Here is a 26,057-nt window from a genome sequence, read left to right on the forward strand (position 1 = left end):
CCGGTGTGAACTTTACACAGGTCCCGTGTCAATGTTAGTTTACTAAGTTTAGCGGGAGCGAAGATTACAACACGAAAGGACGCGAAGCAAGTCTAGTGGATGTCTCTGTTTCCTCAGTTGCAGAAGAGTGCGTATACGCGGGCCGCTGCGCTGAAGGAGGCAAGGACGGGCCTGGCAGAAAGGTGGCCTTCTATAGTCGCTGGGATAGCTGGTCGACTCTCGCTGAAGACAGACTAACAGTTCTGCGTCACTGTTGTGGGACTGGCGTCTTCTCGCCAAAACACAGTCTGAAAGGAAGGCATTCTGCGTGACTGTAACTGTCTGCCCATAAAACGAAGTGTCAGATCCGCTAGCTACGCTGGCGAAGAACTGCGGTGGCAGCCTCGGATTTGCATGGAAAAATTGGAGACGATCTCCTTTTCTCTCGGTCTCTTGTTGCTGGCGACGGGCACACACCACGATGCCAATGAGTATTTGTGCGGGGCACCATTTGCGATGGAGTGCCTCAGGCGGACAGGACTTGCGATACGCAGAGAGGATTGTAACTGGCAGGTCGTCCGGCAGGAAGAGCTCGATGAATCAAGTTGTGCTCTGTGATGTCTGGCCATGCAAGGCTGTCATGTAAGCTATCCTGGGTTGCATGGCGTAGGCGATATGTTGTTGCTGCACAGGAGGTTCTGTAGAGAATGTGTCCTCAGTGGAGAAGAGTCGCTGTACGCATGGCAAGAGCCGCCGCCGCACGGCGTGTAGCAATGCTCTGTGATTCAAAGCCAGACTGAGTCGAGAGGCCAAAGTCCACTTTGGCAGAATGCCTCTATAGAGCTGAAGCGATACTTTTATGTTTGCCGTGTGAACGCGTTTACGTATCGCAAAGGAGGCAGCTTCGTCCCGTCGCAGCACGTTCGGTGCCAATAACTGTGAGGAATCTGTGTGCGGGTTGAGTCCGTATATATCTGTTGACAGATTGTGCTTCGTGATAGTGCCCCGTGACCGCGAGTGCATCTATGCAGTGAGCACTCGGCTTTACGGAACAACCTTCGCCGTGTGCAGTCTTCCCCGTATAGAGCTGAGCACGGTCGAGCTGTTTCGCGTGCAGCGGCTAGTCAGGATGTCATCGCGATCATCCCCTGGGATCCTGCTTGTGCTGAGAGGCTGTCGAGTGTCGACCGCACACATCTGTTCTATTTTACTGGCAAACTGGCCTCTGAACGTAGCTTGCCCGCGTGTGCATCACCCCGACATGCGGCGTCTTCCCTCTCGCACCAGCAGCTTCAGATTTCGCTGAGTTGCCGCCGGCAGTGTGTTGGGAGCGGCAGGCAACCAGCCAATCGGTGCTAGGTAGTGTGCGATTGCCCGGTCGTTGAAAAAGGTACCCGTCTCGCCGCGCCGCGGGCACCAACCAGAATGCCGAAAGCTGGGGGCACGTCTCCGCAGTTTCCGGCGGGGAAAGAGGGTGGGACCGGGAGAAGAGTTGGCAGCGCTTCGCTTTTGCAGTGACCTTCTGGCTGAGCCTGAGCCTGTAGTTAGGACGCAACGCTTCCCGGGTCAGCTTGTCTGCGTGATCACGCTCGATACTCGCTGCAACGTTTCCTCCACAAGTTCGCCGCGACTGTGTGGGTGGCGCGCAGCTGCGTGCATGACCGCGCGTAATAGAGCCTCGTTGCAGTAAGTTCGTTTGCTGGATACGGCCGGGACAGCGACTTTCCAGTTTTTTATTCAGTGGCTACTAGGTCAGTGTAGATGCGACAGAGTTCATGTCCTCGCCTTTGCGTTTTTCGAATGAAATCTGCTGCCGTTTTTCCATCTTTCCTTTTAAGAAGCTGTCCCTCCGTCACGGTGTCTGCGTCCCTGTAGGCCAGACGCCGACTACCGCCCAGCACTGTTCGCCGAATTCCGCGTGTTCATTTTTCCTGTCATCCGTTTGTTTCGCCTTGTCCAACACCAGATCTGTTTGACTGGACACTCCGCAAAGAAATCGTTTTTCTCTCTAGAGCGGGCTCACAAACGCAGCTTGCAGGGCGCCGGGAGACTCTAAGGCGCCCTTCGCCTCATGCGGTAAGCAGCCGTTTGACTCTGTTGCATGTTTCCATCGCGCTGTGGATTTGCCTCAAGAGCACCGACCGTGTTTCTTGGCAATATGCTTGCCCACGAGAGCTCACGAAAAGAAAACTGTTCTGCGTGCAAGACGGGCACGTCTCGCCCCCGCTCGACGCTCACGCCGCGCCAGCCCCGCGGAGCGGGAGTGTTTAGAACCCAGTAGTTTGTGCCCTTTGCAGTTTTGCTTCTCTCCATTCGAACGACGCATTCGGGGGTTGTACTCCGCTTCGCAGTGTAGGACTCTGCCTAGGATTTACGTTCCAGGGTCCCCTGACTGAGCGGCCGCGTTTTTTTCGTCGCCGATGGGCGCTCGTGGGTTCCTCTGAGTTGTCTAACGACATTCAGGAACAACTTTGCGTGTCTTCTCTTTTCCACTCTCAACAGGCTGACCCCTCAGGAAGTCGTGGTCTCGAGTAGCATGATACTGCAATAGATCCAGGCGCCACGACCACGCAATGGCACGACGCAAAGATTCAGCGGGGATGGCTGCTCGGTCTTCTCGGGGGAAGAGCTCTGTGTGGCAGAGAGGCGCGGCTGGGATATCCGTTTCCCTCGTGGTATGCTCTTTTCTGGCGTCATTATGGGCTGCGTACGTTGCGCAGTGCGATGCCCTCGATTTGAGCAAGCTGGATCCTCCCCTCCCGCAAGCGGACTACTCTCTAGTGATTCCCCCCTCCGATCTAGATGCGATTGGTCGCCACGTTCAGTACTTGTTACCGAATCAGAGATTTATGATTGTGCTAGAGAGTCCGCGAGCGGTTCGGGTATGGCCACGAAACGTACTATTTGAAGTGTACGATGTGGATGACGGGATCTGTGACGTGGTCTCGCTCAAGTCGTTGAAGTATCTTTTCAAAAAAGCTCCTGCGAACTACGTGTACTGGCATGTGACAGAGCATGCCTTGCCCGGCGTCCCCGACCCGGTCAAGTCATTAGTTTTTGTGGCTCCTCCGCCGGGCTCTTCCGGTGGAGACACTGAAGAGTTCTGCGTTGTCATGCGCGAAAAACAGGGCTTTGGAGAAGTGTCAGTTGTGATCATGACCGGGCGGGGGTCTGGTGCTCAGGGGGCGGTTGTCCTCTTATCCGTGGGTCTCCTGCCAATCGTGGCCTCGGTTTTCGCACTGTGAAACTCGTCCGTGATAAAAAAAGGGGGGGCTCCGCATTTCAAGTTCAGATATGAACACACGCATTCCGGCAACCGCCAACGAGGCGGATATGGCGTCGGCACTCCGCGCCACAACAAGTCGATGACGGCCTGTATGCGCAACTTCTCGTTGATGTGAACGGTGTTAGGGTTGCTGGTTTGAACCATCTGTGTGTGTAAGCTGCAGCTGAATTCTGAGGAGTCGGTTTTTTTGTGTGTAAGACGTCGCACTTCCGCTCCAGTATTTTTTGAAGTCTGGTGAGCAATCCTGTTGAATTGGCATCCGACCTTTTACCTCACGTGACGTACATTCACCGGCAGCGTGAGTCAGCGGTCTGTTTCGAATGCGGGGAAGCACCCGTGCTCCGTTTCGATGGCAGGGATCAGTGTTCTAAGACGGAGAGAGGTCGACTTTGCTTTGTGAGTGGATGAGGGTTTCTTTCGGGACGTCACAGAGAATATCCCGTACGGCACGCTCGACCGCAGGCGGTACAAACAGTTGAGCCAATACAGCTGTGTCGCATGTTTTCTCTGTCCTTGGATTCCCTGCGTGGATTCCCCCCTTCGGTCAGGGTTGAGAGGGTGGCGGCGTCCCTGTGGAGGGTTATGGCATTTCAACGATTTCAAATGGGAAGACAAGGGAGGAGCGCTAAGGGAAGCTTGTGTGGGTTGCTTCCTCACGTTTCTGTTTCTGCAGGTTGCTGGCCTGAAGTTAGAGGCATTCATTTCTTTTGTGTCGGAAGAGCTTCTGCTGCGAAGCGTAGTGACGCGGCTTATGCGTTAACCGCCTCCGTTCCCCTTCTTTCAAGTCTGGGTTATATCCCGGCGGAGCGAGGCTCACTTGGTGCCTGGCCACGTGAAGAGCGGAGGTGATGTCTCCATACCAATATGGTACTTACCTTGCACTATCCTGCCAATCGCCCAGCGCATTCCCCCTTTGTGACACTCTGGAGGGCGTGAGGCAAGGCGAGCTGTGGAATCCGCGGAGAACACCTGTTTCAATCCAGGTAGCTTTTGTCCGTGTGTAATTCACTGAGTAGGAGCGCCGCGGGTCGCATGGGTGCGATGGAACCCGAGGAGCCAGTGCGGTTTGGTCTAACACCCTGTCGCGCGAATATGGACGCTCAGGTTGGCGGCATTTTCCACGCAGGTTTGTTCCGCGGTGCTCTACATCGGATGCGCACGTATCCCGTGAAACGAAACCGGTGGCGTGAATCGTTTTCGAGGAAATTCCTTGTGCCTTTTAAGCGTTCGACGCGTCGCCGCGTCGCCGGTCGGGTGTTGGAGTCACATCCCCCTCGCGATTTCACACACCCCATCCGCAAGCAATTCAAGCCTGTCTGGCCTTACCAAAGCAGCCGTCATCAGGGAAGCACCCGTTGTGAAGCAGTGTTCAGGTCACGTGCGATATGCAGCGAACTGTCGGGCTTACCGGGCATAAGCGTCTTTTAGTCAACTTTTATTGTTCGAGCTTTCGCATTCCTCGCAAGGTAGCGCACGAACGTCGCGCACTTCGGAGTCTCAGCGGGTTAGCGATAGAACCAGCGTGCAGTGGTCTCTACAAAGGTAATCCTTGTAATAGAAGGTCCAGCATACAGAAAAGGCGAAGCTTCTGTCTTTGTTATCAGAGACAGCGCGGCCAGCGCCGAGTGTCTGGTTAACTCCGCTCGTGCAGGGCTTCCTCATACATGGCAGCTGAATATGCTCCGCCCCGACGATGGTTCCCCCGGGACCTGTGGTACTTTGGTCATCAAGTTGCGGAGATGCAGATTGGGAGGGTAGGGCACCGTGGAAGAGTCCCTCTGGCTCTTCTATGCCGTGGTGCCGGCATCTTTGCACCTGCGATAGCTGCACGTGTATCATGGGGCATGACGTTCACTCTGGTAGTCGCCTTCTTGATGTTAGTCTGTACGAAATACGCCCACAAATGGCAAATCCTGAGCGCGCCGACCGTCCTGTCCGGCCTCAGGCGGCTCGCGGAACTTTGCCGAGACTGAAGTAGGGCTGTTACCGAGTGCAAATGGTTCCGTCAGCCACTCAGCACCAAGTGAGGCTGCACGTACCGTAGCCTTGGAGAGCAAAGGAATTGTTCGAGGAAAACGAGAAAATGCCTGGCAAGATGCCGAAAACTCTAATTCTGTATGATGTAGATAATGCCGGCAGCGCTGTACTCTCATGTTTCAAGCGGAATTCTAGTGACGGCCTTCCGCTGAGCGTATCGGCAGCGTCGCTTGGGGTGTGCACCTTAACTGGAAAATCATTTGAGCCGAGTCAGCCGAGGCCTTTCAGGCTATGCAGACCTTCTTGCTGGTCAGTGCAGTCAGACAGCCAGCAGGTCTACGCGAATCACTGCTGCAGAGCGCCAGAGGCGCCGGAATTCACTAGCGAGCTCCGGCATCACTCGCGAAGGAACATGCAGAGGGCAGTTGGCTACGTTCCACTTTCTCGACTAGAAGGGGGGGTCTATTGCTGAAATGAACTTGAAGTACGTCAGCTGTCGGATTGGTGAACGGGCTGCGAGCCAGTCTCCCCCGTATCGCGTCTGTTTAGGCGTGTTGAGGAGTGTGCATCGCCGTGTCAGGGACAGCAAGCGTATCTTTCGAGATTAGATTTGGGTTTAAAGTCTCTTGGAGTTCCTTCGCTCCAGTTTCGCAAGGTGGAATTGTCTAAAACGAACTGTGTTCGTCGAAAACGTGTTCGCGACCAAGTACAACACCACTTTGCGTACGCGTGAGGACGGCACATGCGCTGGTTGGATTCGTGAGAGCATGAGGGCGGGCGGAGCCGACTTACGCAGGAAGCGCAGGGTTTTTCTCTGCGGCTGCCTCTCGCGCTTGGGAGAGGGCACCTTTTCCAGATAAGGCGCAGAAGCAAACCGGCTACGCTTTCCGCCGGCAAGCCTTTTTCATCCACTCTCCCTGTGTTTTACCGAGCGGCGCTAAGCAAAGGCATCGCCTGCCTTTTTCCCAGCCCAGACTGACTTGGTTTCCTGCCGCAACGGAAGCGTCTTTTCTCTAACAACTCGCACAGCGAGCATCCCATCTACCCGGCAGCCACATCTGCAACTCCCGAGGCAAACTCTGACCAGTTGACTCTCGAGAAAGCCAGCTGCGTTTTATGGTTTCTTTTCCGTGAGCTGCGCTCTGGCGTGCCTAGCTCTTCACTTTCTTCGTCAAGTGAGCGTGGCGGTCGTGCGCGCGGATGTGCTTGATAGTAAACGAGCCGCGTGTGTTGGACATCCGCGGTGGCGTCTCCTGTGGCCTCCGCCCGAATGTTGAGATTTCTCGCCCTCACTTTCTGCCTTGAGAACGACCAGCGGCGCGGACGCCTTTCCGAGCCGGACTGACTGTTCAGTCATACCATAGAGAGGCTTCTGGCTTGCGCGTCGAAAGCCACGCAGACCTCTGAGGGATTTTCGGATGTTTCCTGAGGTCCGCAGAGTCCCTCCGTGCTACAGATGAAACGTCCGCGTGTGCTTTTCGTGCGTACGGAGGGTCGTCTATGTGTGTTTGCCTTGAGGGAGTTCCCAGTGCTGAAAACGTGCCGTGCCCGTAACCTTGCGAAAAGGCTCTCTTGTCCACGAAGAGCAACTGCTGTATCGGCCCCTGAGGCCTCACACCTCGCACAGAACGCTCCCGCGTTGTATCTTTTCTGGTTGTGCTAGCTCTCTTGCCGCGCACCCCCTGGAGAGTTCGCCTTGTCGCCCGCTTCCCTGTCTCCCTCCTTGTCTCCGTTTTCGCCTACTCGGTCTCTTCACGCTCATTTTCAACTCTCCCCTCCTTCTCGAAACTTCCGATCGGGAGGGCGTCTCCTTCTCGCACTGCCACCGTCGCCATCTTCTCCTCGCATCCACTCCGCCGCCAGCGTCTTCGTTCTCTGTTCCTCCTTCGCGGGCACGTCCGTTCCTGTTTTCCCTGGATATCGCGTTCTTGTTTCTTTGCGCGTCCACGCGTTGGCTTTGGCGTGGACTTTTAAAAACACTAAGCCCTAAAATTCCAGTTTCTGTCCTCGCTCTGGAGTGTCCTCTCTGATGTTGAGTCGGGCACCCTGTCCCGATCTCCGCTCGTTTCTCGACGTCTCGATTTCTTCATTCTTGCCTCTCGCGCGACTTTGTTTTTCGCCAGGGCCTTGCTCTACAACTCTCCTCTGTCTCCTGCTTCTCTCTGTTTGTCGTCTCGCTCGTTTTCGGGCTTCGTTTTTTCGTGTTCCGCTATCGTGTCTCTGTAGCAGCGGCAGCTGACCTTCTCCTCTGCCCCCTTCTTCTGCGCAGAGCTCCTCGTTGCGGGTGTTGCTCTTCGCACTGTCTCTCCGTTTTCCTTGCGTGCGTCGCGTCCAGATCGCCTCGCCCACCAGGTTTTTCGCTCCTCGATCTTCCGCGGGTCACGATGTCGGGGTCAGCCGGCGCGGCGGGCGACGGAGTGCGGACTTGCCCGTATTGGTTGGTAGCTTGCAACACGGACGACAGCCACAGCGCTGAGCAGATTTTCAGTTCGCTGAAGCGCGCAGTTTTGGGTTCGCGCGGCGGCGCATTGTGCAGTGAGGCGTGTCTGCTGGACATTCCGCACCTGAAGTTTGGCACCTTTGACGACTTGATTCGCTCAGTCGACTTGCTGCAGAAGCAGGACTCGTACGTGGAGAGCGTGATTCGGCGCATCGAGCGCCAGGCGCTGGAGATCGACCCCGAGTGCGAGTTGAAAATCGTCTGGCAGCGCCACTCGCTCACAGTCGACCAATACATCCGCCGCTTCCAGTGGGACGACGCCAAGTATCCGCGCTCGCGCGCGATCCCAGAGAACCTCGACATTTTGGTGCAGGCTGTGACGAAGACAGACGACGAAGTGCGCGCCAAAGTCGCCGTCTGGCACGAAGTGCGCCAGCAGATGGTCAGCACGTCCTCCGCCGGCAAAAAGACGGGCCCGGGGAACTACATGCAGCGCGACTTGATCGACGTCTTCGCGCCCGACGCAATTCGCAGCGACGACTTCCTCACCACGGAGCACCTCGCCACGGCCGTCGTTGTCGTGCCGCGCAGCCAGGAGCGGGACTGGCAGCAGACCTACGAGAGCTTGGACGAGTTCGTCGTGCCGCGGAGCGGCCGCAAGTTCGACTTGCCCGACGACGCGGACGGGAACTCGCTCTGGCGAGTGATTCTCTTCAAGTCGCACCTCCCTCAGTTTCGCCAAGCCGCGCAGAGCAAGAAGTTCGTCGTCCGCGACTTCCACTACAGCGAGCAAGCCTACCGCGAGACCGTGCTCGCTCGCTCGCGCGTTGAGGCCGAGAAGACCAAGCAGGAAACGTTCCTCAGTCGCGTCTGCTTCGCGGCCTTCTCCGACATCTTCATCGCGTGGATGCATCTCAAGGCGATGCGCACCTTCTGCGAGGCAGTCCTCCGCTTCGGAGTTCCGCCGCAGTACGCTGCCTTCGTTCTGCACCCTGCGAGCGAGACCAAGGAGAAGAAGCTGCGCGCGGAACTCGAAAAACTCTTCTCGCCGAAGGGCGGATTCGGCAACAGATACTTTGCAGACGGCAAGGACGACGGCGACGATGACGAAGACTTCTTCCCCTACGTCTGGCTCTCCCTGCAGCCCTTCGGCGTCCACCGCGGCGCCGCGTGAGTGCGCGAGGCACAGCGCGAAGTGGAGGGAGAAGAACGAGACGTCCCGAGAGACTTGCCTCAGGAACAACACGTGCGGCAAACGCCTCCGGGGCTCTGCAGGCGCGCGTGACGGCGCATCCTCGTCTGTGAGCGAGGAGGAGAGAACAGAGAAGAAGAGGCGAGAGAGTGAAGAGAGAGAGACAGGGCCGAGGGAGAGAGGAAGAAGAACGCATCCGACAAAGCGAGGCGAAGAGGTTTCGCGGTTCTCGCGCGTCTTGGTAGAACAAGGCCGCCAATCTTCGAGTCCGAGCGAGAAAGATGTTTCCGAGTTGCATTCGTGGTTTCTGTTGGCATTTGAAGGGTGTCCATTCTTCTCGTGTTCATGTCTCCGTGCTGGCAAAAAGCCAGAAATATCTGCGTAGGCGCGACGTGCGTCCCTGAACTTTTTAGAACGTCAAAGCTTCAAGCTGCAAATGCTGAGCCCGTGTTCGTATGCACGCGTCTTTTTGTGCAAATGCAAATAAAGATATATGCATACATATAAATATATATCACAGATGATATATATGTCGGCGTGCGGCGGCCGCTGCACGCGGACCAGCGTCGATGTTTGTTGTGCGCGTGTGGACGCGCGTCCGCCCTGCGCGTCTTTTCGCAGTCAAGTTCTAAACTGAGTTGCGTTTTCTCTGAAGAGTTCGTAGCCTTAACTCGGTAGAAAGCCGCGGGGCTGCGCAGGCCGTGAAGCACCGACAGTTTTCGGATCCCAAGTCTCACGGCGTGTGCACATCAACACGCACCCCTCGAACTTGATGCCTACACATCGGCAGCGAAGGGGAGTTTTGCCTCGAAGAAGTTAACCGGTAATACGCTTGACTCGTTTCGAAAGGCAGAGCCGCTTTAAGGGCGCCGCGTTGTCGCGCACAGCTGCAGAACACGCAGCCAGCTCCCGCAGCTGAAAGCACAGGGGAAAGGGAACCAAGAGCAGGTAGAATTAGAATGTATACCTCTGGATGTCCGAAGAACCAGAATAGATGTAGGTAAAGTACACTATCACCAGAATACATAGAATCGTAAAATTCAGTGTTTACGTGTAGATCAAGAAGGATCGCTTCGCGCGTTCGGAAGGCACGCTGTCGGGGTTCACCATATGTTAATCCGTCATGCGGCTATACGAGCAAACTTCGCAGCGCCGCAGGGTGTGGGCAGCACGACGGCCGGTTGTTTTCACAGCAGAGCAACGAGGGGGCGCACTCACCGAATTTCCATGTGTTCGAGAGGCTATACACGCAGATCACCCTCGTCCTATGAGACGGCGTCTTCGCGTCTGAAGACGCCGCTGAGGACGCGGCTTTAGGCATATTCGAAGCCAGGCGACGCGTAGACGCGCGCACACTACACGGCCGGGATATCTCGAGGCACCGTGTTGCGGGTGCGGCATCTGGCACCAGCAACATGGTCGCTTCGTGAGGAAATCCGGAGGATCGTGGGGGGTGAAGTCTGGCGCGTTACGTGAGCCTATACTGAGCCTGAGAGCTACGTGAGCGGCTGCATAGAGATCTCTGTGCTGGAGCGTGCTGAGTAGGACAGAAGCTGAATCACGTGTTCGCGTGCACCTACCAGGGGGGGGGGGGGGGGGGGGAAAGGGGTCCGCAGGCATTCGTGACGTCGTCTCGTGTTCGCTACGTCAGGGCTGCCACTCGCAGGAGGCGGGACGCCTACAGACGCGAAAGGAGGCTTTGGGTCTTCTGTCGTTCCGAGCTGTTGTGCGACAAGATATTTGAGTAAATGCGGTGGTTTATTGGTTCCCTCTTTCACACACGGATCGGCACTGTCAGGAAAAGAAGTGCGAATATGAAGATGTGGATACGCACAGAAGCATCAACATAGCTACACAACGGCAACTGCCGCAGACCGTAAAAAGAGAGCGCCTCCTCCGGAATACGCGCGACAAAAGATGCGAGAGAGAGCCAGAAACTCCTCACCCCTTCCCTCCGTGCAAGTCAGCTTCTTCGTCGGCATTCACAGATGACAGAGCACCTCTCGTAAAAACAACGCTTTGTCCCCGACCAAGAAAAAGACCTTTCTTTGTCGAAAAGGCTTCCTGACAGCTCGTCAAAATATAGATCCCATTAGTCCGTCGCTTACCCAGACGCGGAAGACGACGCCTCTGGTGTACGTCCCTATTGGAGCGACACACATATTTACATGCATAGATAGAGGAAGACTTGCCCAGTGAAAAAAAGTGCCAAACTAAGCAAAAAAGCTCCTTTGGAAGGGCCCCGGCAGGCAGAGGTATCATCTATGGTACAACAACACACAAGGACGGCACGTTGACAAACGCATCAGGAGTTCACTGCTTCTTTCCTGCCTTCTTGGCTTTCTTGACAGGACCCTTCTTCTTGGGTGCAGCGACTTTCTTGGGCGGGCTCTTCTTAGTCTTTTTTTCCGAGGAAGAAGAGGTTCTCTTCTTCGCCGGGGCGGCGGCCGCCGCGGAACGCGGTGCCCGTTTCTTCATAGACGGCGCAGCGGAAGGCGCCACGTCGTTGCTGGCTGCCGCGCTGGAGGCCAGTTCTTTTTCAGAAGAGACCTTCTTCATCGCCGCCGCCGGCTTCTTTGCACTCCCACGGCTGGGCTTGACAGACTTTTTGGGGTTCGCCTTCTTCCCTGCCGCCATCTTTTTCCCGCTGGTGGTGGCGGACTTCTTCATCATGGGGCGCGGCGGGACAGCCGCAGTGCCGCGACCTGTTGCACGCGTCTTCTTATTGATCTTTTTTTTGGCCGAAGAAGAAGCTCCAGACGACGCGCTCTTAGCCATCGCCGCGGCCGCATGGCCTCCACGAGAAGCTCCAGGTGGACTGGCTTTCGACTTCTTTGTTTTTGCCACCATGTTGTTGGAGACAACGCCCGCAAAAGACGGAAGGACGGGGCTTCGGCGACACAGAAATAAAGACACGCGCCTTGAAAAAGAAATTTCTCGCACAGCAGAAGAAAAACGACGGGAGTGGCGCTGCAATCTGGAGGAACTCAACGGAATTCCACGGCAATGGGAGGTGTCGCACGCGCGCAAGCGCAACCCGTCACTCTAGAAAATACAGGCACCGCCACCGCCACGCGCAACCCTGCCCAGGCGCTTAAGGCCAGCGAGAAGATCGCGCGCACGACGGACACTGCGCGGGATTAAACCAGGACTTGGCTATCCTGTCGTGTCGAGAGAACGGGGAGCAGCCTCGCGGTGCGCGCGCGTCCCTCCTCCCTCCCGAAGAAATCCTCGAGACTCCACAGAGAACTCTGCCGAGCCACAGCGACCGACCGACACACCCCGACCAAATCTTTTCCCGGCGCGCAGACACACGCGAATATCCAAGACACTGCGCCGCCGGAACCTCGAAACGACGACGCGCGTGGCGCAAAGGGGAAAAACGGCTTGCGCGCGCTCGGCAGATGAGCAGAAAAGAGGTGCGCGGCCCGGGGCTGCGGCGCCACCAAAAGAGAATCCGTTCACCGCCTTCCTCCGAAACGAGTCAGACGCAAAAGGATTCACCTGCGCAACGCGCCACAGCACCCACAGCCAAGAACAGAACCGAAATTTCGAGGCCAGACTGCGCGAAAAACTACCCTATGCGATCAAGTGAATGCACCGAGGAAAGTCCGAATCGAAGGATTCGAAAATCAGAAATGATCTACCCGACACTCTGTCTCGCTAGCGTCTGGCACAGAACACGAATCTCAGCCGCGCACTCGCGTCCTTCAGACGCGCAACTGAGAAGAGCCTAGCCTCTCACGCACGCTCGCGCAGGGGCCGTATGATACTGCAGACTCTGTCTGTCGCGCGTTGGAAGCCTAGCTGAACTAAGCCGCTATCCCGATCCCATCGAACGCCTCTCGCGGAAACACGAATCCTTGATCTATTCCGAAAGTTCCAGATATTCGCTTCTAGTCACCCACGGTGCGGACTGGCTACTGCGCAAACCTGCAAGCGCCTGTCAGACGCCGATCACCTCACCTCTTCGTGCACACCCTTGACCACGGCACCCTGTCGCCACGCGACTGCAGTCCGTTGCGTAAGCGAACTTGCTGTTAGATTGACTCTGCTTGCAACGGCTAGGCAGGCTCACGGGCTCGATTCGCAGGACGAATATTCTCGCAGGCACTAGCCACAGGACCACCTCCGCTCTTTGGCTCTCGCGGAACGAAGACTGACTCGGGCGCCGGCGACGCAGCCAGACGCGAATCGCAGAGCAGAAATGCGAAACTGGAACCCATGTGCGAACCTGCCAGAAGCAGGAACGCAATCCCTGACAAGGTGTGTCGCGCGCGGATTCGCGCGTGCGAGACACCCCGACAGCATTCAGGCATGCCGCTTTGGTGCGTTGCCGCAGGGGGCGAGACATCACTTGCATGAAAAGAAGGTGCTCTCCAGAATGCAGAACAACCCGTGTGCTGGTACCTGACTGTGTATCACCACTGTTTGGCTCCGAGTCACGGCAGACTGGCCTTTACAGGTCTGCCCGTGCCCCAGACTACTTTCGTAGTCTTTGTCACGTGTCCTAACGTGGTTCGAATTTCCATGTGAGTTGGTACTCGGAGGAGCTCACGAAAGAGACGTGGTGCTGCCGGAACTTAAGCATTCGCATCTGTCCAACTCGAAAACATGCCACAGAGTGTGTGTCGAAGGGACCTGCGACACTGGAACAGGGGTGTGTCACGATTCAGAGGGCGATTTCACGGCGGGATGCAACCTGCGGAAACCCGCGCAACGTTTCTTGCGCATGTCTGTTCTACGAATGTCATGTGGCATTCATGCTTCCGTCCCCATGCGCGCCAGCTGTACGACAGACCCAGAGTAACCGTTCTGTTTTGTCGGGAATGACGAACCTCTTGAGACAAGTGTATGTGTCAGTGACGGGGTCTGATACATGTTTTTGCCGCTGCGGTTCGCATTCCGCAGAGAGGCCTACGAAAAGACATAACCGCTCGCTGACACGTTGGTCTAACAGCCGCGATAGTCTGATCCCCAGTTTGTCCCAGCCAAGACGCTGGTAACTAGTCCCGGCGTCACCTACGTTCACAACACAACTCGCTTGCCCTTTCTGGAGCGCAAACGCGCTGTGCCCCTGGTGTCAGCACTGCCTTCGAGAACTGAGAGCCCTCGTTGCTTTTCATTCTTTCAAGCTAAGCTGTAGGGCCTTGCCGTGCGGAGCGCGTAGCGCTGTGGCACAGCTGAAGTTCCCTCGCGCAGGGTGCCGCACCATGAGACAACTGATGTGCCGCTGATGTGACCTCACTCCGAATACTGCTGTTAGTGCAAAGCTCTGGAGCCTTGCCTCGCTGTGATCGTCGCATCTGAGTCACCGCTGCAAAGCTGTCAAATCGTTAGACGTGTTTCTGGCCGTCGCTTCAGACAGCTTTCTAAATGGCGCAGCCTTCTTTCTCATGGTATCAGTAGCCCACATCTCTCCGCACGCTCAGCGACATCGATATCTATTTGCGCCTGGCGCTCTAACCTTGCAGGCTTATATGGTGTAAAATTAGATCCAAGGGGCTTTTCTGGCAGATCGGGGGCGGGTTCGGGCCCCTAGCCACCAACGAGGCATCTCTGCGATGTCTGCGTCTGAGCCTGGCCTCTGCAGACGCTAAGCACGCGATGTCGGAGAAATAGTGTCTGATTTACAGAGAAGCCAAGGATAATCCTTGTGATAGCCTGTGTGCGCCACTCTCCCTGCATCGTCACCTGCGCTTGAGGACGCTGTAGTGAAAGTCTCCGCGCAGCCAGAGGCTGAGTTCATCACTGACAAGATAAGAATTGAACAGTTCAACCTCTCCATTACTATCCGAAAGGCGGACGCCGCCAGGACCTCAGGTCCTTCTCTGTGGAAGGCGATGCTGAGTCGAAGCGTTTCTCGTACACAGTCGTTCATATGCGCACAGGGCTGGGTATGTAACGTTCGATTCAAAAACGTCAAACGCATGCACAAAAAACGGGCACCAAGCTCGGGAGTGCCTCCGCTTCTCTCTGGAAAATCCCCATTCAGGTCGCACAGAGTCACCACCTGTTTTTCTTATTTGAATTCCGAGGAGCCGCGCTCCACAGCGGTCCTTCCCACTGCCGCTTGCGCGCGCCTGCCGTCTTTTTGACGGGCTTTGCAAGCCTGTGTACATGCTTCGCACCGATCTTCAGACGCAGACAGCCACGCGCAGACTTGCTGTCTCTTTGGCAACTCAGAGCAGACACACACCCGCAAATACGCATCGCAGGCACGCACTCGCCACGCGTTGGAAGCCCTTCATCCCTAGAACGCAGACGCACCGAAAGCTCTATCCACTTGCCAGAGGCCGTCAGCTTTCCGCAGAATGTAGCCTCCCTCGTTCGCCAGCGCCACCAGGGCTTCAGGGCAGGCGGTGGAGTCCGCTCGGGAAACCACGACAGTGGCGCAGTCCAGCAGTTGCTGCACCAAAGAAGACAGAGGAAACACCGCACAGAAAAACTGCACGTGTGAACCTTGATTGGGGCCGTCCCGCGGTTCGTGGCCTGCTGCCACAGCCTGCGACCCGCCGCTGCACCACATGCAAGACCTCAGTTTCAGAGGCCTTCATACGCCTTCCAGTCGCGCGGCAAATCCACTCGCAGCGCGTGAGCTGTGCAGAGTTTCAGGTTTCCAGTTCCACAATCCATTCGCCCCCTCAGCCGCGCCTACTCGATTGGTCAAGCCCGCGCACGGGTTGTTGGAAAGAAAGAGGATGCAGGCTTGCAGAAAGCTGGGCACGAGGCCCGCGAGAGATTTGCGCTTTCTTCCTTTCTTCCCTGCAAAGAGAAAAGAGCCAAGCGCGCCGCATGCGTTACGCTCTTAGACCCTGGCACCCCTTCGCGCTGCTGCCTTGCTCACTCGCCCATGCACGGGAAAGAGAGGCAGAGGCCACGTGCTAAATGCACACACGTCTATATTTATATATATATCACATATATATATAACACACACACGTATATTTGTATGTCATCCAGGCACACCACGGAGACTTGGTGTGTGAGGGGGTACCGGAGACCCGAGTGCGCCCGTTGACAGGACGCAGCAGAGAAGTCGCTGTAAATGGATGCAACAATAAAGTCCTTGCCGCCGCACGCATCTTTGTACGTGGAAAACGTGAGGCTCTTCCAATGAGACCAGATGAGTGCTTGCCCTCCACGCGAAGGCCTCGAGCCACGCAGCTGACCTGCGGCGATCGCGACGAGTTGAGCGGCTGTCGTGGCGCAAGTGGGGTTCAGCTGTCTCCCGCCCGCGGGGTAGAGCGCGAGGCACGCGGCCTCGGCTTGAGCGGCCGGCGAGGCCGCGTAGGCGAGTCGAGAGAAGGCTGCACTGTTCACGAAGATGTTCCCCACGTCCCGTACATGCGCCTCCGTCACTTCGTTGACCAAGTCCGCACGCGCGCGCGCCTGCAACAACGCGAATGCAAGTCTTCAGCAATGCATGCATCGCGCCTCAGCGGCTCGGCGTGTCTCTGGCGCACGGAGACTTCGCCAACCAAACACACCACGCAGCGCGGGGGGAGTCTCTGCTGGGCACACGCGCGCGCCGCGAGGAAACGAAAAGAGACGCACAGACACACCGAGACACCCCGCGAGGAGGGAACCAAAGTCCGCAGGTGCGAGACGTCGCACGGAAAGAATGAAGCGCCACGCAACACCAGAGCATCCGCAGGGCCGCAGCGTCCCCGTGTAGCCCGCCGCCAGCGACAGCATCAGGCAAGAGTGAGGGAATCGCCAAGAAACACGGGGACAGAGCGAACCCTGGCGTTGTCGGGCTTGTGACACCCTCCTTCTCGCGTTCTCTCGGTTCCCGCCCTTCCACTTACCTCGCAGAAGCGAATAAGCGACTCGAGCTGGCGCATGCCGACCGGAAGCGAGTCATGCGCCGCAAACTCGCTGTCCTCCTGCCGCCGCAGAAACGCGTAAAGCCGCTTGAGGGCCTCGCCCGCCTCCGGAGTTAAGACAGGCCGGACGTACTGCCGCGCGTACGCGAGGTAAGCCTGCATCAGGGAGAGCGGAAGGAGTTTGGCGGGCTGCAGAAGACGCAAATAAACACCGCAGAGACGTGCGTCAGGTACAGGAGAGAGAGGAGCCGGAGGAGGCCGCAAAATGCGTGTCTCTCCCCAGAGTTGGAACGCTAGACACCGACAACGTGTGACCCAGAAAACGACTCTTATGCAGGCCCGACGAGGAGACGCGGTCGCTGAGACCCTCTCATTAGGTACGCGGAGACCCAAACAATTCTGAGTACAACGCGCCTCTTTCCACGCGCAGACGATGCGTCAGCAGGCGCACACGTTTGAAGGCGCGCCAGGGCGAACGTTAGCCGCCAATGGACAAAAACGTGCGCCTGCAAGGCATTCGAGGCTTGGATCTTCAAAGTGACGTGAAGAAAGGCCGAAGAAAGAGCCCTGAACTGGAAACGAGGAAAGAGGGGAGGGGGGGCGATTCAGAGATCCTCGCCGAGGTATCGGGCTGCAGAGGCCAGCTGGCTTCTCTGCTCGCTCATCTCCGCGACCTCGCGTGAACTCACTTTGACAGCCCGGATCCTTTCCGCTAGAGACTGAGACTGCGCACCCTTCCTTCCTGACAGCGACGGGCGAGGATGCTCAGAATCTCGCGGGTCCAGGTCGCTGCGTCTTCGCGTGGCGTACGCGGGAAAAGGATCTGTGTCGCTGCCGGCCTCGTCGTGGAGGCAGATTATCAGGTCAAAGCGCGACGTAAGACAGGGCGGCAGCTTCACGTTCTCCGCGAGAGTCTTCGAAGCTCTGGCGACACACTCGAGACGAAATCGCCCAGATGCACGCGGAAAGGAAAGAAGAACGCAGACTAAAACCGAACCCGAGCCCCCTACACTATTCTTCAAGATGCATATATATATGCATATATATGTGGTACATTTATATAAGCGGCTGAAGAGCGGGCTGCAGACGCCCTTCTGATCCTAGACAGTCGCTTCTGTGTGCAGCCTCTTCGGGGTTGCGACCACGCTCATTTTTCCGCCGGCGCCGGGCACCGTCTTTCCAGTCGACCGCTGGAGTGCTCGCGGGAGAGATATCGGGTTTTCTCGCGATTTCGGCAGGCGCGCGTGTGCTGGCGGGCGCATGCAGACGCATACGTTCGCGGGCGCTCTCCTCCCCGTCGTGCCTCTCCCTTTGCTGCAAAGAGGCCGGTCTGAGAGGTTGAGTCTCAAGCGAAAGCGGCAGAAAAGGAATCCGCTTCCTTTTTTTTGCGTCGCCCCTGCGCGGCGCCGAGGGAATCGCGCCCTCACTGGAATTTTCCGTCCTTCGGATTTGCAGCTGCCGCGAGCGCCGTCCGCGCGGGAAGTGTACAGTGGCAGCTGCCCTTCGCGACGGAGACGGTCTGATGCTCCATCGCCTCCAAGAGCGCCGAGATGTCTGCCGAAGTCGAGGCCGCGTGCATCTTATCTAGCTCGTCTACGCAACAAATGCCGCCGTCTGCGAGGACGAGGGCCCCTGGAAGGCGAACGAGAAGACGAAACATGCGCACACAAACAGCGGGGATAGACAGGCAAGACACACCAGCACGCAGACGCGCCCCTTACGCACCTTCAGCTTCCGCGCTCGCCCATGAGACACAACTCCTCCATACCTAAACTACTCTTCAAGTTGTGTCTGCTGTCTATATACATATATACACACATATATGGATATACATATATACACACACATACAAATACATATGTGTAGGTGTGCAGGCGCGGAGCGCGGGAGTTATGCGTGCGGTGGTGGGGGGCGGTTGTTGCGCGGCCCGCAGCGCCTCGGCTCCGTGACGTCTCAATCGACTGCCTGTGAAGCGACCTGCAGAGGCGACGTGAGTGCGTCACTCCAGGCGCCCAAAGGAAAGAAGGCGCGCCTGAGGCCGGCCGCACGTCCCTTGTCCCTTCGCTCACGACCCCGGTTGCCTCGCGCCTCACCGGCTTCCAAGGCGAATTCGCCTGTGCCTGGCTCGCGGTACGTGGAGGCGGTCAGCCCCGCCGCGGACGCGGAGTTGCCGCAGACGAACACACTTCCGCCAGGCCCGATTTCGTCTTCGTCTTCCTCGTCTCGCTCGCTCGCGGGCCTGCTGCAGGCGGCGCTGAGCCCCGCATAGCGGAGGACGGCGGAGGAGATGCCTGCGTTTGCAAATGCACCCGCTTCCGCTGTCGCACGCAGCAAGCGGCTCTTCCCGACGCCGGCGTCGCCCATGAGGAGTAAGTGGATGCTTCCGCGGCGCTTCAGCGCCTTGCCGTCGAAGGCGACCTGCGGCACGCCAGGCGGTGCCTCGGCATCCCCCCCCCCCGCGGCCTCCGAGCTCCCCTCGCCGTCCCCGTAGACCGACACTCCGCCCAGCAGCGTCAACACGAGAGCTGCGGAAAAAGACACGCCGAAAAAGCCAGGAACGTAAAAGTACAAGCCTCCACCTTCCTCCGCGTGCGCGGCTCGGCGCTAAGGAAACCGCGGGCAGCCGCACGCAACGAGACGGCGAGGCGTCTGCGCAGGGCCGCCGCAGAGGCCGCGCCACCGACCTCAGCTCGCACTGAGATCAGAACGCAGGGGAAACCTTGAGGAACAAAACGACAAACTCCGAGGACGAGTCGGCACGCAAACAGAAGGAGGGAGAGAGAGACGCGTGGCGGGCAGGAGGCGGCAGGCGCAGAGGAATGCGAAGCGAAGACGAACAAGGCGTTCACTCCTTCTCACCTGCTTTGCTGACCTCATGCCCGCGAATGTGTGGTGCGAGCGACGCGGCGAGGAGCTCGAGACGGCCCTCCTCCTTTTCAAAAATTTCGGTGATGAACTCCAGCTGCTGCATGGCCACGTGGCTGTCTGTTTCCTCGAAATCAGGGTCGCCTGGATAGGCTGGAAACGCCTCATCAAGCACCTCGCTCTTGGCCGGACTCGCTGAGCCCTCTTCCCCCGCACTTGCGGTGTACGTACACCCGGCGCCTTCTGCGGCTCCGCTGTCGTCCTGCGGACGGCGTTCCGCGTCGTTTCTCGCGCAGGTTTGCGCGCCGTCCTTGCCTTTTTCCTCCGTTTTCCCGACCCCGTTCCGCGCGCTCGCCCCGGCGGCCTCGCCTCGTCTTCTCCGCTTCCAGCCTGCGAGGCTAGGGCGCGCGCGGTCGCCCGCGCCAGGCGCCGCGGTGAAGTCCCTCCAGGGGCAGTCCTCGGCAGCCATCTCCGCGAGAGGGCCGTCGAGGGTGAGGGAGCGCAGCGCGCGCGGAAACTCGGCGTAGATCGCGTGCTGCGCCTGCTGGCGCCGCTGCACGCGACTCCGCTGCCGCTCGGGGCTCGCGGAGGCCAGCGAGACGACGTCCAGGTAGAGCGTGAACAAGCTCTTCCCGGGGCCTGGAACCCGCGCACGGGCAGCCTCCGGCAGCGCGCGCCCTGGCAGGTTCAGCCCCGCCGCCTGGTAGGCGCGGACGATGCCTGCGAATCCGGAAAGCGCGGAAAACAGAGAACTTAGGGGCGACGACAGCAAAGAGAGGGCTCGCCGCTTGGAGAGAGCGCGAGCGGAACACGGCCCGGCAGCAGAAGCTGACCGACCGAGCGCAGGACGCGGACTCAAACACGCAAGAGCCAGCGGAGGGAGATTCTCCACAGGAAGAAGCGAGGCGGAACGCCACAGACGCGCCGCGAGAGGCGGGGCGACATGTCGAAGACATGGTGCGTGTGCGCTGAACGGAGAGACAACAAAGTCGAGAAACGCGAGAGAGAAAGAGAGAGGCGATGCGCGGCCCCCAAACAACGCCGCGAGGCAACGGAGAGGAATGGAGGTTCGCGGGGACTCCTCCGCATGTGCACGCAGAAAGAAGACTCTGAAGCGCCTTGGCGAAGACGGAAAGGAGGGTTTAAGGTTTAAGGCAGGCGAGGTGAAAAAACAGGCACATCAAAGACGAGCCTCTCTCTCCCCACGACGGAAGATGCATGTTTCACGTCGAGGCGAGGGAAGTTTGTTCCAACTGACCGACTACGACGATCTTCTCTCCGAGACGGCAGCCGTTGACCAAAGACCCGCGCACCTGGCGAACACAAGAAGAGAGGCAAAGCAAAGCACTCTTGAAGCTGTGTGTGTCTGCATAAAGTTGCATATCTTTCCAACTGCTGAATCTGCGCGCGTGCGCACGAGCTGTCTGTCTAAACCTTTCGCGCGTTTTGATGCGGCTTCGCGAACTTGCCTCGCAGTCCACGGACGCGGGTCTCCTAAGTTCATTCTGCGCGCTCAGCCTCTCTTTTTCTTCTTTCTCGTCGTGCCTGCTGGCGGCCTGCTGCGAGTCGTCCCCGGCGCCGCGTGAGCTCCGCGCGTCGCCCGCCGCAGCGGCGTCCTCGCGGCCTGGAAGCGCGTGCGACGCAGACTCTTCGCTCTTCTCTTCTCGGCGCGGCTGCGCCACCACAGTATCCTCCGCCTGCAGACTGCAAATGAGAACAGCAGAGCCGCTGTGCAGACTCAGTGCGCTTCAAGAGCCACGCAGGAGGAAAGGACGCAAAGTGTATCATGCTCGCCGCAGTCCCTAGCCAGATCTCCACACAGAAAACACCGATTAGTCGTGCAGAGACATGCATACCCGCGTCCATACACTCCGATGTACAGCTACAGAGATACATGCGTCTACTGGCCAGGCTCCAGCCATATATGTCTCTGTCTGTCTATCTGTATGCATACATGCATATATAGATGTGCAAATATATATATGTATCTGCACATACAGGCAGTTTTAGTGATAACTTCTTTGAAGGCGCGTGCAGGAAAGGCAGGCGTCTTTCAAAGGCGCGAGTCGGTCCTGAGGGCGATCAGAGTCCTCGGTTTGTTGAAAATATTTTTAGAACTTTCTCGCTCACCAAAGCTTCTGCCAGTCCACCGTCGCTGCCTCGCGGCGCTGAGGCAGGAAGTGGCGGCTGTAGCAGCGAGGCGTCGGGCAAGGCCCTGGATGAGATACTCTGAAGAAAGAAAACAATCGCAGTGCATCATGTAGAATCCGCGGCAGACGCCGAAGAAAGAGGAGGGCAGTGGGAAGCATAATTGCGCAGCGGCGACACCTCTCCTGGAAAGACTTTCTCTTGCGGAGGGCGACGCTCGCGTGCGTCGTGAGGAAGAGCGCAGAGACACCGCCACGGCGATCCGCGATGCATCAGGCAACGAGACGACGAGAAGAAAGCCAGGGAGAAAGAACGAACCGACAGGCGTCTTGTCGGCATGTTTAGGGACGCGCTCCACACCGGAGGAACGAACGGTTGAGAGAAGCAGAGCGGCAGATGTAGGCGTCGCCCAAGGTGCAGAAAATTCGGAACAATCGGAGGAGAAGACAGGAGGAAGGACAAGGCACATGTTGCACAGTCCACCTCAGGAAAAAAGGATAAAAAATATAAAAAAATCGCGGAGGCGGGCCTCACCTGCCTTCCACGCATTGACGCACAAAGCGAGCGCCGCATCGGGCGCAGACGAACGGCAGCTCCGTGACCAACGGGCGAGGCTCGTAGACTCGAAGCACGCGGCCTCGAACCGCGACTAAACTGCCGACCTGCGAGAAAGCCACGGAAGGACTCGAAACCTCTCATGTCTTTCCTTGTTCTGCTGTTTCAGCCCCCCGCCCTCCCTCTCTCTCTCTAGCAATCTCGCCTGCTCCGCAGTTTTTATTGTTTGTCTATATCTCTTCCCCACGACAGATCTCTGCGTTTGTTTGCTCCGTCCTGCCTCTCCCTTTCTCCCAAGCGCCCTCGCATGGACTTTCCTGCTCCCTTCCTCTTTCCCGTTTCGTCCTCATCCTCTGTGCTTGCCACCACCCTGCGCCTCTTCTCCCGTCCGCAAGCGCGTTCACGGAGCTCTCTCCTTCCTCCTCTGCGTCTCTGGACCCTCTCGCGTGAGCCTCCGCTTCTCGACTGCCTTCGCCTCCTTCTGCAGCCCTGCTGTCGCTTTGTGGCTCTCGCCTTCCGCGTTTCAGGAGACACAGACAACCAAGTTCTTTGTGTCTGCAATACGGCACCCCCCCACTGAACTGGTGAAGCCCCTTGTCTTTCATCACCGCTTTTCGTTCACTTGCCTCGCGACCTTCTTTTAATCTCCCCTCGCGATCTCTTTTTCATTCCTCTTTGCAATTTTCTCCTTCACCCTCCTCGCGGTTTGTTCTGTCTACTCACCTGTCTGCTTCGCAGAATGGATAGCGAGGTCAGCGGCCCGAAGCCGAGGAGTCGGATCCAAATGCGGCGCGAGTGGAGCGCTACTCCTCGTCCTGTCCGTTCCTCTTCTATCTCCCCTCCACCGACCAAGATGTCTCCATCGAGTGCGCTGGCGGCTTGGTAGGGCTTGTCGGGCACGCAGTCCTGCGCAGCTCGAGTCTCCGCCTCTCCGCAGCCTAGCGTCGCAAAGAGAAGCGCGCCGTTTGCGGCTTTTTCTCTCTCCTCTCGATCGTGCAGCACCGCCAGGTGGGCTCCGCAGGCGATGGTGTTCAAAACGTCCTGCGGAGACGCGCGGAGAGCAGCTGCGCACGCGCCGGCGGACGGCGGAGGACTTCGAGCGAGGAGCTCTCGGTAGCTCAAAAAGACTTCCAGAGTCGACGGATTCACCTGTAAAAAACGCGCGAGTTGGAAGGTCCCTTCTGCAAGGGGAACAGAGCTCCTGACCCGACTCGAGCACCAAATTTTTTTTAGATTATTATGATGAAAAAATAACTCATAACAAATTCATTTACACAATGAATAGGCGACCCAGTTTCCCCTGGAAGAACGCGAACGGGCCACGCGTCCCAGAGGGGGAGACAGGACCCTCCACGGCGCCGCTCACCTCTCAGAAGAGAAGAGCGAGGCAGCGCGGAACGAGACACGAAAAGGCGCAAGAGGCATCCTTTTAACAAGAGTGTCTCTGCGCTGCCGCCGCTGACGTGGCGCTGTCGCAAAAGAGAGCGGCAAGAAGAAGGGAAGCGAAGTCGGAAGCTTTGAAGTTCATTAACCGGAGTCCAGACCATTCCTCACTTATGTTGACAGCGAGGGAGAACTACTACTCAGTCTCAAGACCCCACATCTGAAATTGACACCGGAGGAAGGCAACATCCCTCGTCTGCTCTCTGCACGCTGAGACGCTGAGATTCTCAGACACCTTCCGCACAAAGACGCTATCTGCCGGTTGCCCCTAAAAAATCGTTGGTCGCCAGACTCACATGCTTGAGCAGCGTTCGTCGGTGCTGGAAGAGGAAGCGCCGCCACTCCTCCACGTAGGCCCGAAGGTCTCCTGAAAAAAAAAGCACATTTTCTTCTTCGATGTCTGCTGGCTGCAGCTTGCAACAGGCGGGTCGCGGATTTAGCATCCGTCCTCACAGTCACAGCCGCGAAACATCCCGAAAGATTTTCCAACTGCGTCTTAATATATACGTGATCCGGATAGGAAGTGTGCATAAATAAAAACTGATGGATAGTCCAAGGTTAGCAGACGGCGCAAGAGAAGATTCGTAGGAAGGTAGTTTCATGCAAAATGGAAGAGCGTTCCAGGCGCATTCGAAAGCAGGAAGCAAGACACAGAAAGCAGCGGACGGAGAGAAAGCGGCGGCGGCGGTCCGCTGTGTACCTACACCGCGGACCCGCCATCTCGAGGAGGGCGCCGTTCCCTCAAGAGTCGAGCGAAAACCCGAGGCAAACAAGCATGTGGAAAAAAGAGAGAAAAACAAAACCCAGGAAGGAAAGACTGAAGCTCTATCGAGAAAGATGGACCGTAAAAAACACTCCGAGAAAGCACCTCCTTTCATGCCCGCTTTATGTTCTCCTCCTCCTCGGTCAGATTCCCTCCTGAAGGACAGTCGCCCCAAATACAATGCCACTGAACAGCCTATCCTCTGAGTAGTAGATTTCTCTTGCTGTTACTTAACGCGATGGTCATGACAAGCACCAGAGAACTTGGATCTCCATACAGGTGCGGACGCGTGGGAGCGCATGAATGCGCGCTTTAAACGTCTGTTTAGGGCAGCTTCTACGCAATTACCATTTTCAACTTCCTCCGGGGAGAAGTAGAGCGGCAAGATGCGGTCGGCGTGTTGCTGCATTTTCCGCGCAGGCCAGACGTGCGCGTGGAGAGTTCTGCGATCTCCCCCCGAAAAAGGCGACGACAACAGAGGCAGTGGAAGGCATCGAGGCACAAACAGAGCAAGAGAAGGTAAGAAAACAACAGCGTCAGTGAGCGATCTTCGCTTCTCTACAGATAGGGCCAGACGAAAACTCTGCGTGTCATCTTTGAAATGAGCGGCTCGCAGAGAAGACGACTACTCAGGCATCCACCCTGGCTACCCGGAGGAAGCGAGAAGGCAAAAAATCAAAGGCTCGCTCTCTGGAGAAGCCAGAAGACGGGCGAGGAACAAACGAGGGCGCGAAAGAAGAGACGAGTGAGAGATGAGAGGGAAGAAGGAGAGCAGAGAAGGATGAAGCGTAACTCTCACACAGAGGCCTGCTGAAAGAACAAGGCTCGAGAGCCCTGCGGATGAGAGTGTGTTTCGAAAGGAGGCTCCGTTCCGCAAGAATCTTGTGCAGATGCTCTCTGTGGCTGTTCGGGAGGGATATGCATGGAGAAAAAGAGAAGATTCCTCAGCAATGCCGCTCAGCTCACGGCTTGATCCTGCGGCGTCAAACGAAACAGATTTCCTTAGTCCGTTTGCCGGTCGCGTCTTCCCCTCCCTCCACAAAACGAAGACAGAGAGAAGGCGGCTCTCAGGAAGTTCAAAACGAACGGAAAGAGGAGAAAAAAGAGACTTTTCGGCGGAGCAACGCGAGCGAAGGAGAGTAAACAGACTCCTCTGCATGCATAGCTATGTCTTGTCATATTTTTTTGCATGCGACAGGAAATCTCGCGAGAGAGCCAGTCGCAGCTCTGTGGCTTCTTGATGCCAGTTGGAAATAGCTGTAGAAATAAAAAAAAAGAAGATGGGTAGAAATTCGTGAAACATCGAAGCTCGCTGCCGTCGTCGGTCCTCCCCTTGTGTGCAAAGCAGAGCGATGTGCGCCTTCTCGCAGCGCAAACGGCGTGGTAGTGGCGCGAGGGAATTTCTTCTCTCATCTCTCTTGAACACTAGGAGAGAAAGCGACGTAAAGATGCTTATCGCCTGTTGAAGAAACAGGAATGGTGTGTGTATGTCTCTACTTTGCCGCGTCCTCGTGGACTTCTCGCGATCTCCGCCGTGTGCGGCGGTTGCACGCACAACGGCGCGACGACTTTTGCGCCGA

At 57.3% G+C, this 26,057-nt stretch overlaps 4 protein-coding genes across 4 annotated transcripts; 2 read left to right on the forward strand and 2 right to left on the reverse strand.

Annotated features, from left to right (window-relative positions):
• Positions 1 to 2,552: 2,552 nt before the first annotated feature.
• On the forward strand, positions 2,553 to 3,224 carry BESB_078980 (uncharacterized protein; the record flags this gene model as incomplete). Its single annotated transcript, XM_029366260.1, has 1 exon — positions 2,553 to 3,224. The coding sequence occupies one exon, from the start codon at positions 2,553 to 2,555 to the stop codon at positions 3,222 to 3,224; it is 672 nt and encodes a 223-aa protein (XP_029217691.1).
• Positions 3,225 to 7,626: 4,402 nt separating this feature from the next.
• Positions 7,627 to 8,856, forward strand: BESB_078990 (putative vacuolar ATP synthase subunit C; the record flags this gene model as incomplete). The annotated part of the gene is made up of 1 exon (XM_029366261.1): positions 7,627 to 8,856. The coding sequence occupies one exon, from the start codon at positions 7,627 to 7,629 to the stop codon at positions 8,854 to 8,856; it is 1,230 nt and encodes a 409-aa protein (XP_029217692.1).
• Positions 8,857 to 11,187: 2,331 nt separating this feature from the next.
• Positions 11,188 to 11,724, reverse strand: BESB_079000 (uncharacterized protein; the record flags this gene model as incomplete). Its single annotated transcript, XM_029366262.1, has 1 exon — positions 11,188 to 11,724. One exon carries the CDS (start codon positions 11,722 to 11,724, stop codon positions 11,188 to 11,190), a length of 537 nt encoding a protein of 178 aa, XP_029217693.1.
• Positions 11,725 to 15,127: 3,403 nt separating this feature from the next.
• On the reverse strand, positions 15,128 to 24,886 carry BESB_079010 (MCM2/3/5 family protein; the record flags this gene model as incomplete). The annotated part of the gene is made up of 15 exons (XM_029366263.1): positions 15,128 to 15,283; positions 15,533 to 15,639; positions 16,047 to 16,266; positions 16,686 to 16,892; positions 17,393 to 17,627; positions 18,131 to 18,335; positions 18,797 to 19,228; positions 19,563 to 20,288; positions 20,827 to 20,881; positions 21,038 to 21,272; positions 21,699 to 21,797; positions 22,251 to 22,378; positions 22,995 to 23,420; positions 24,011 to 24,081; positions 24,826 to 24,886. 15 exons carry the CDS (start codon positions 24,884 to 24,886, stop codon positions 15,128 to 15,130), a joined length of 3,363 nt encoding a protein of 1,120 aa, XP_029217694.1.
• Positions 24,887 to 26,057: the final 1,171 nt, after the last annotated feature.

Source organism: Besnoitia besnoiti, chromosome VII (genome assembly GCF_002563875.1).
Source record: "Besnoitia besnoiti strain Bb-Ger1 chromosome VII, whole genome shotgun sequence".
In the NCBI taxonomy this organism is placed as follows: Eukaryota; Apicomplexa; class Conoidasida; order Eucoccidiorida; family Sarcocystidae; genus Besnoitia; species Besnoitia besnoiti.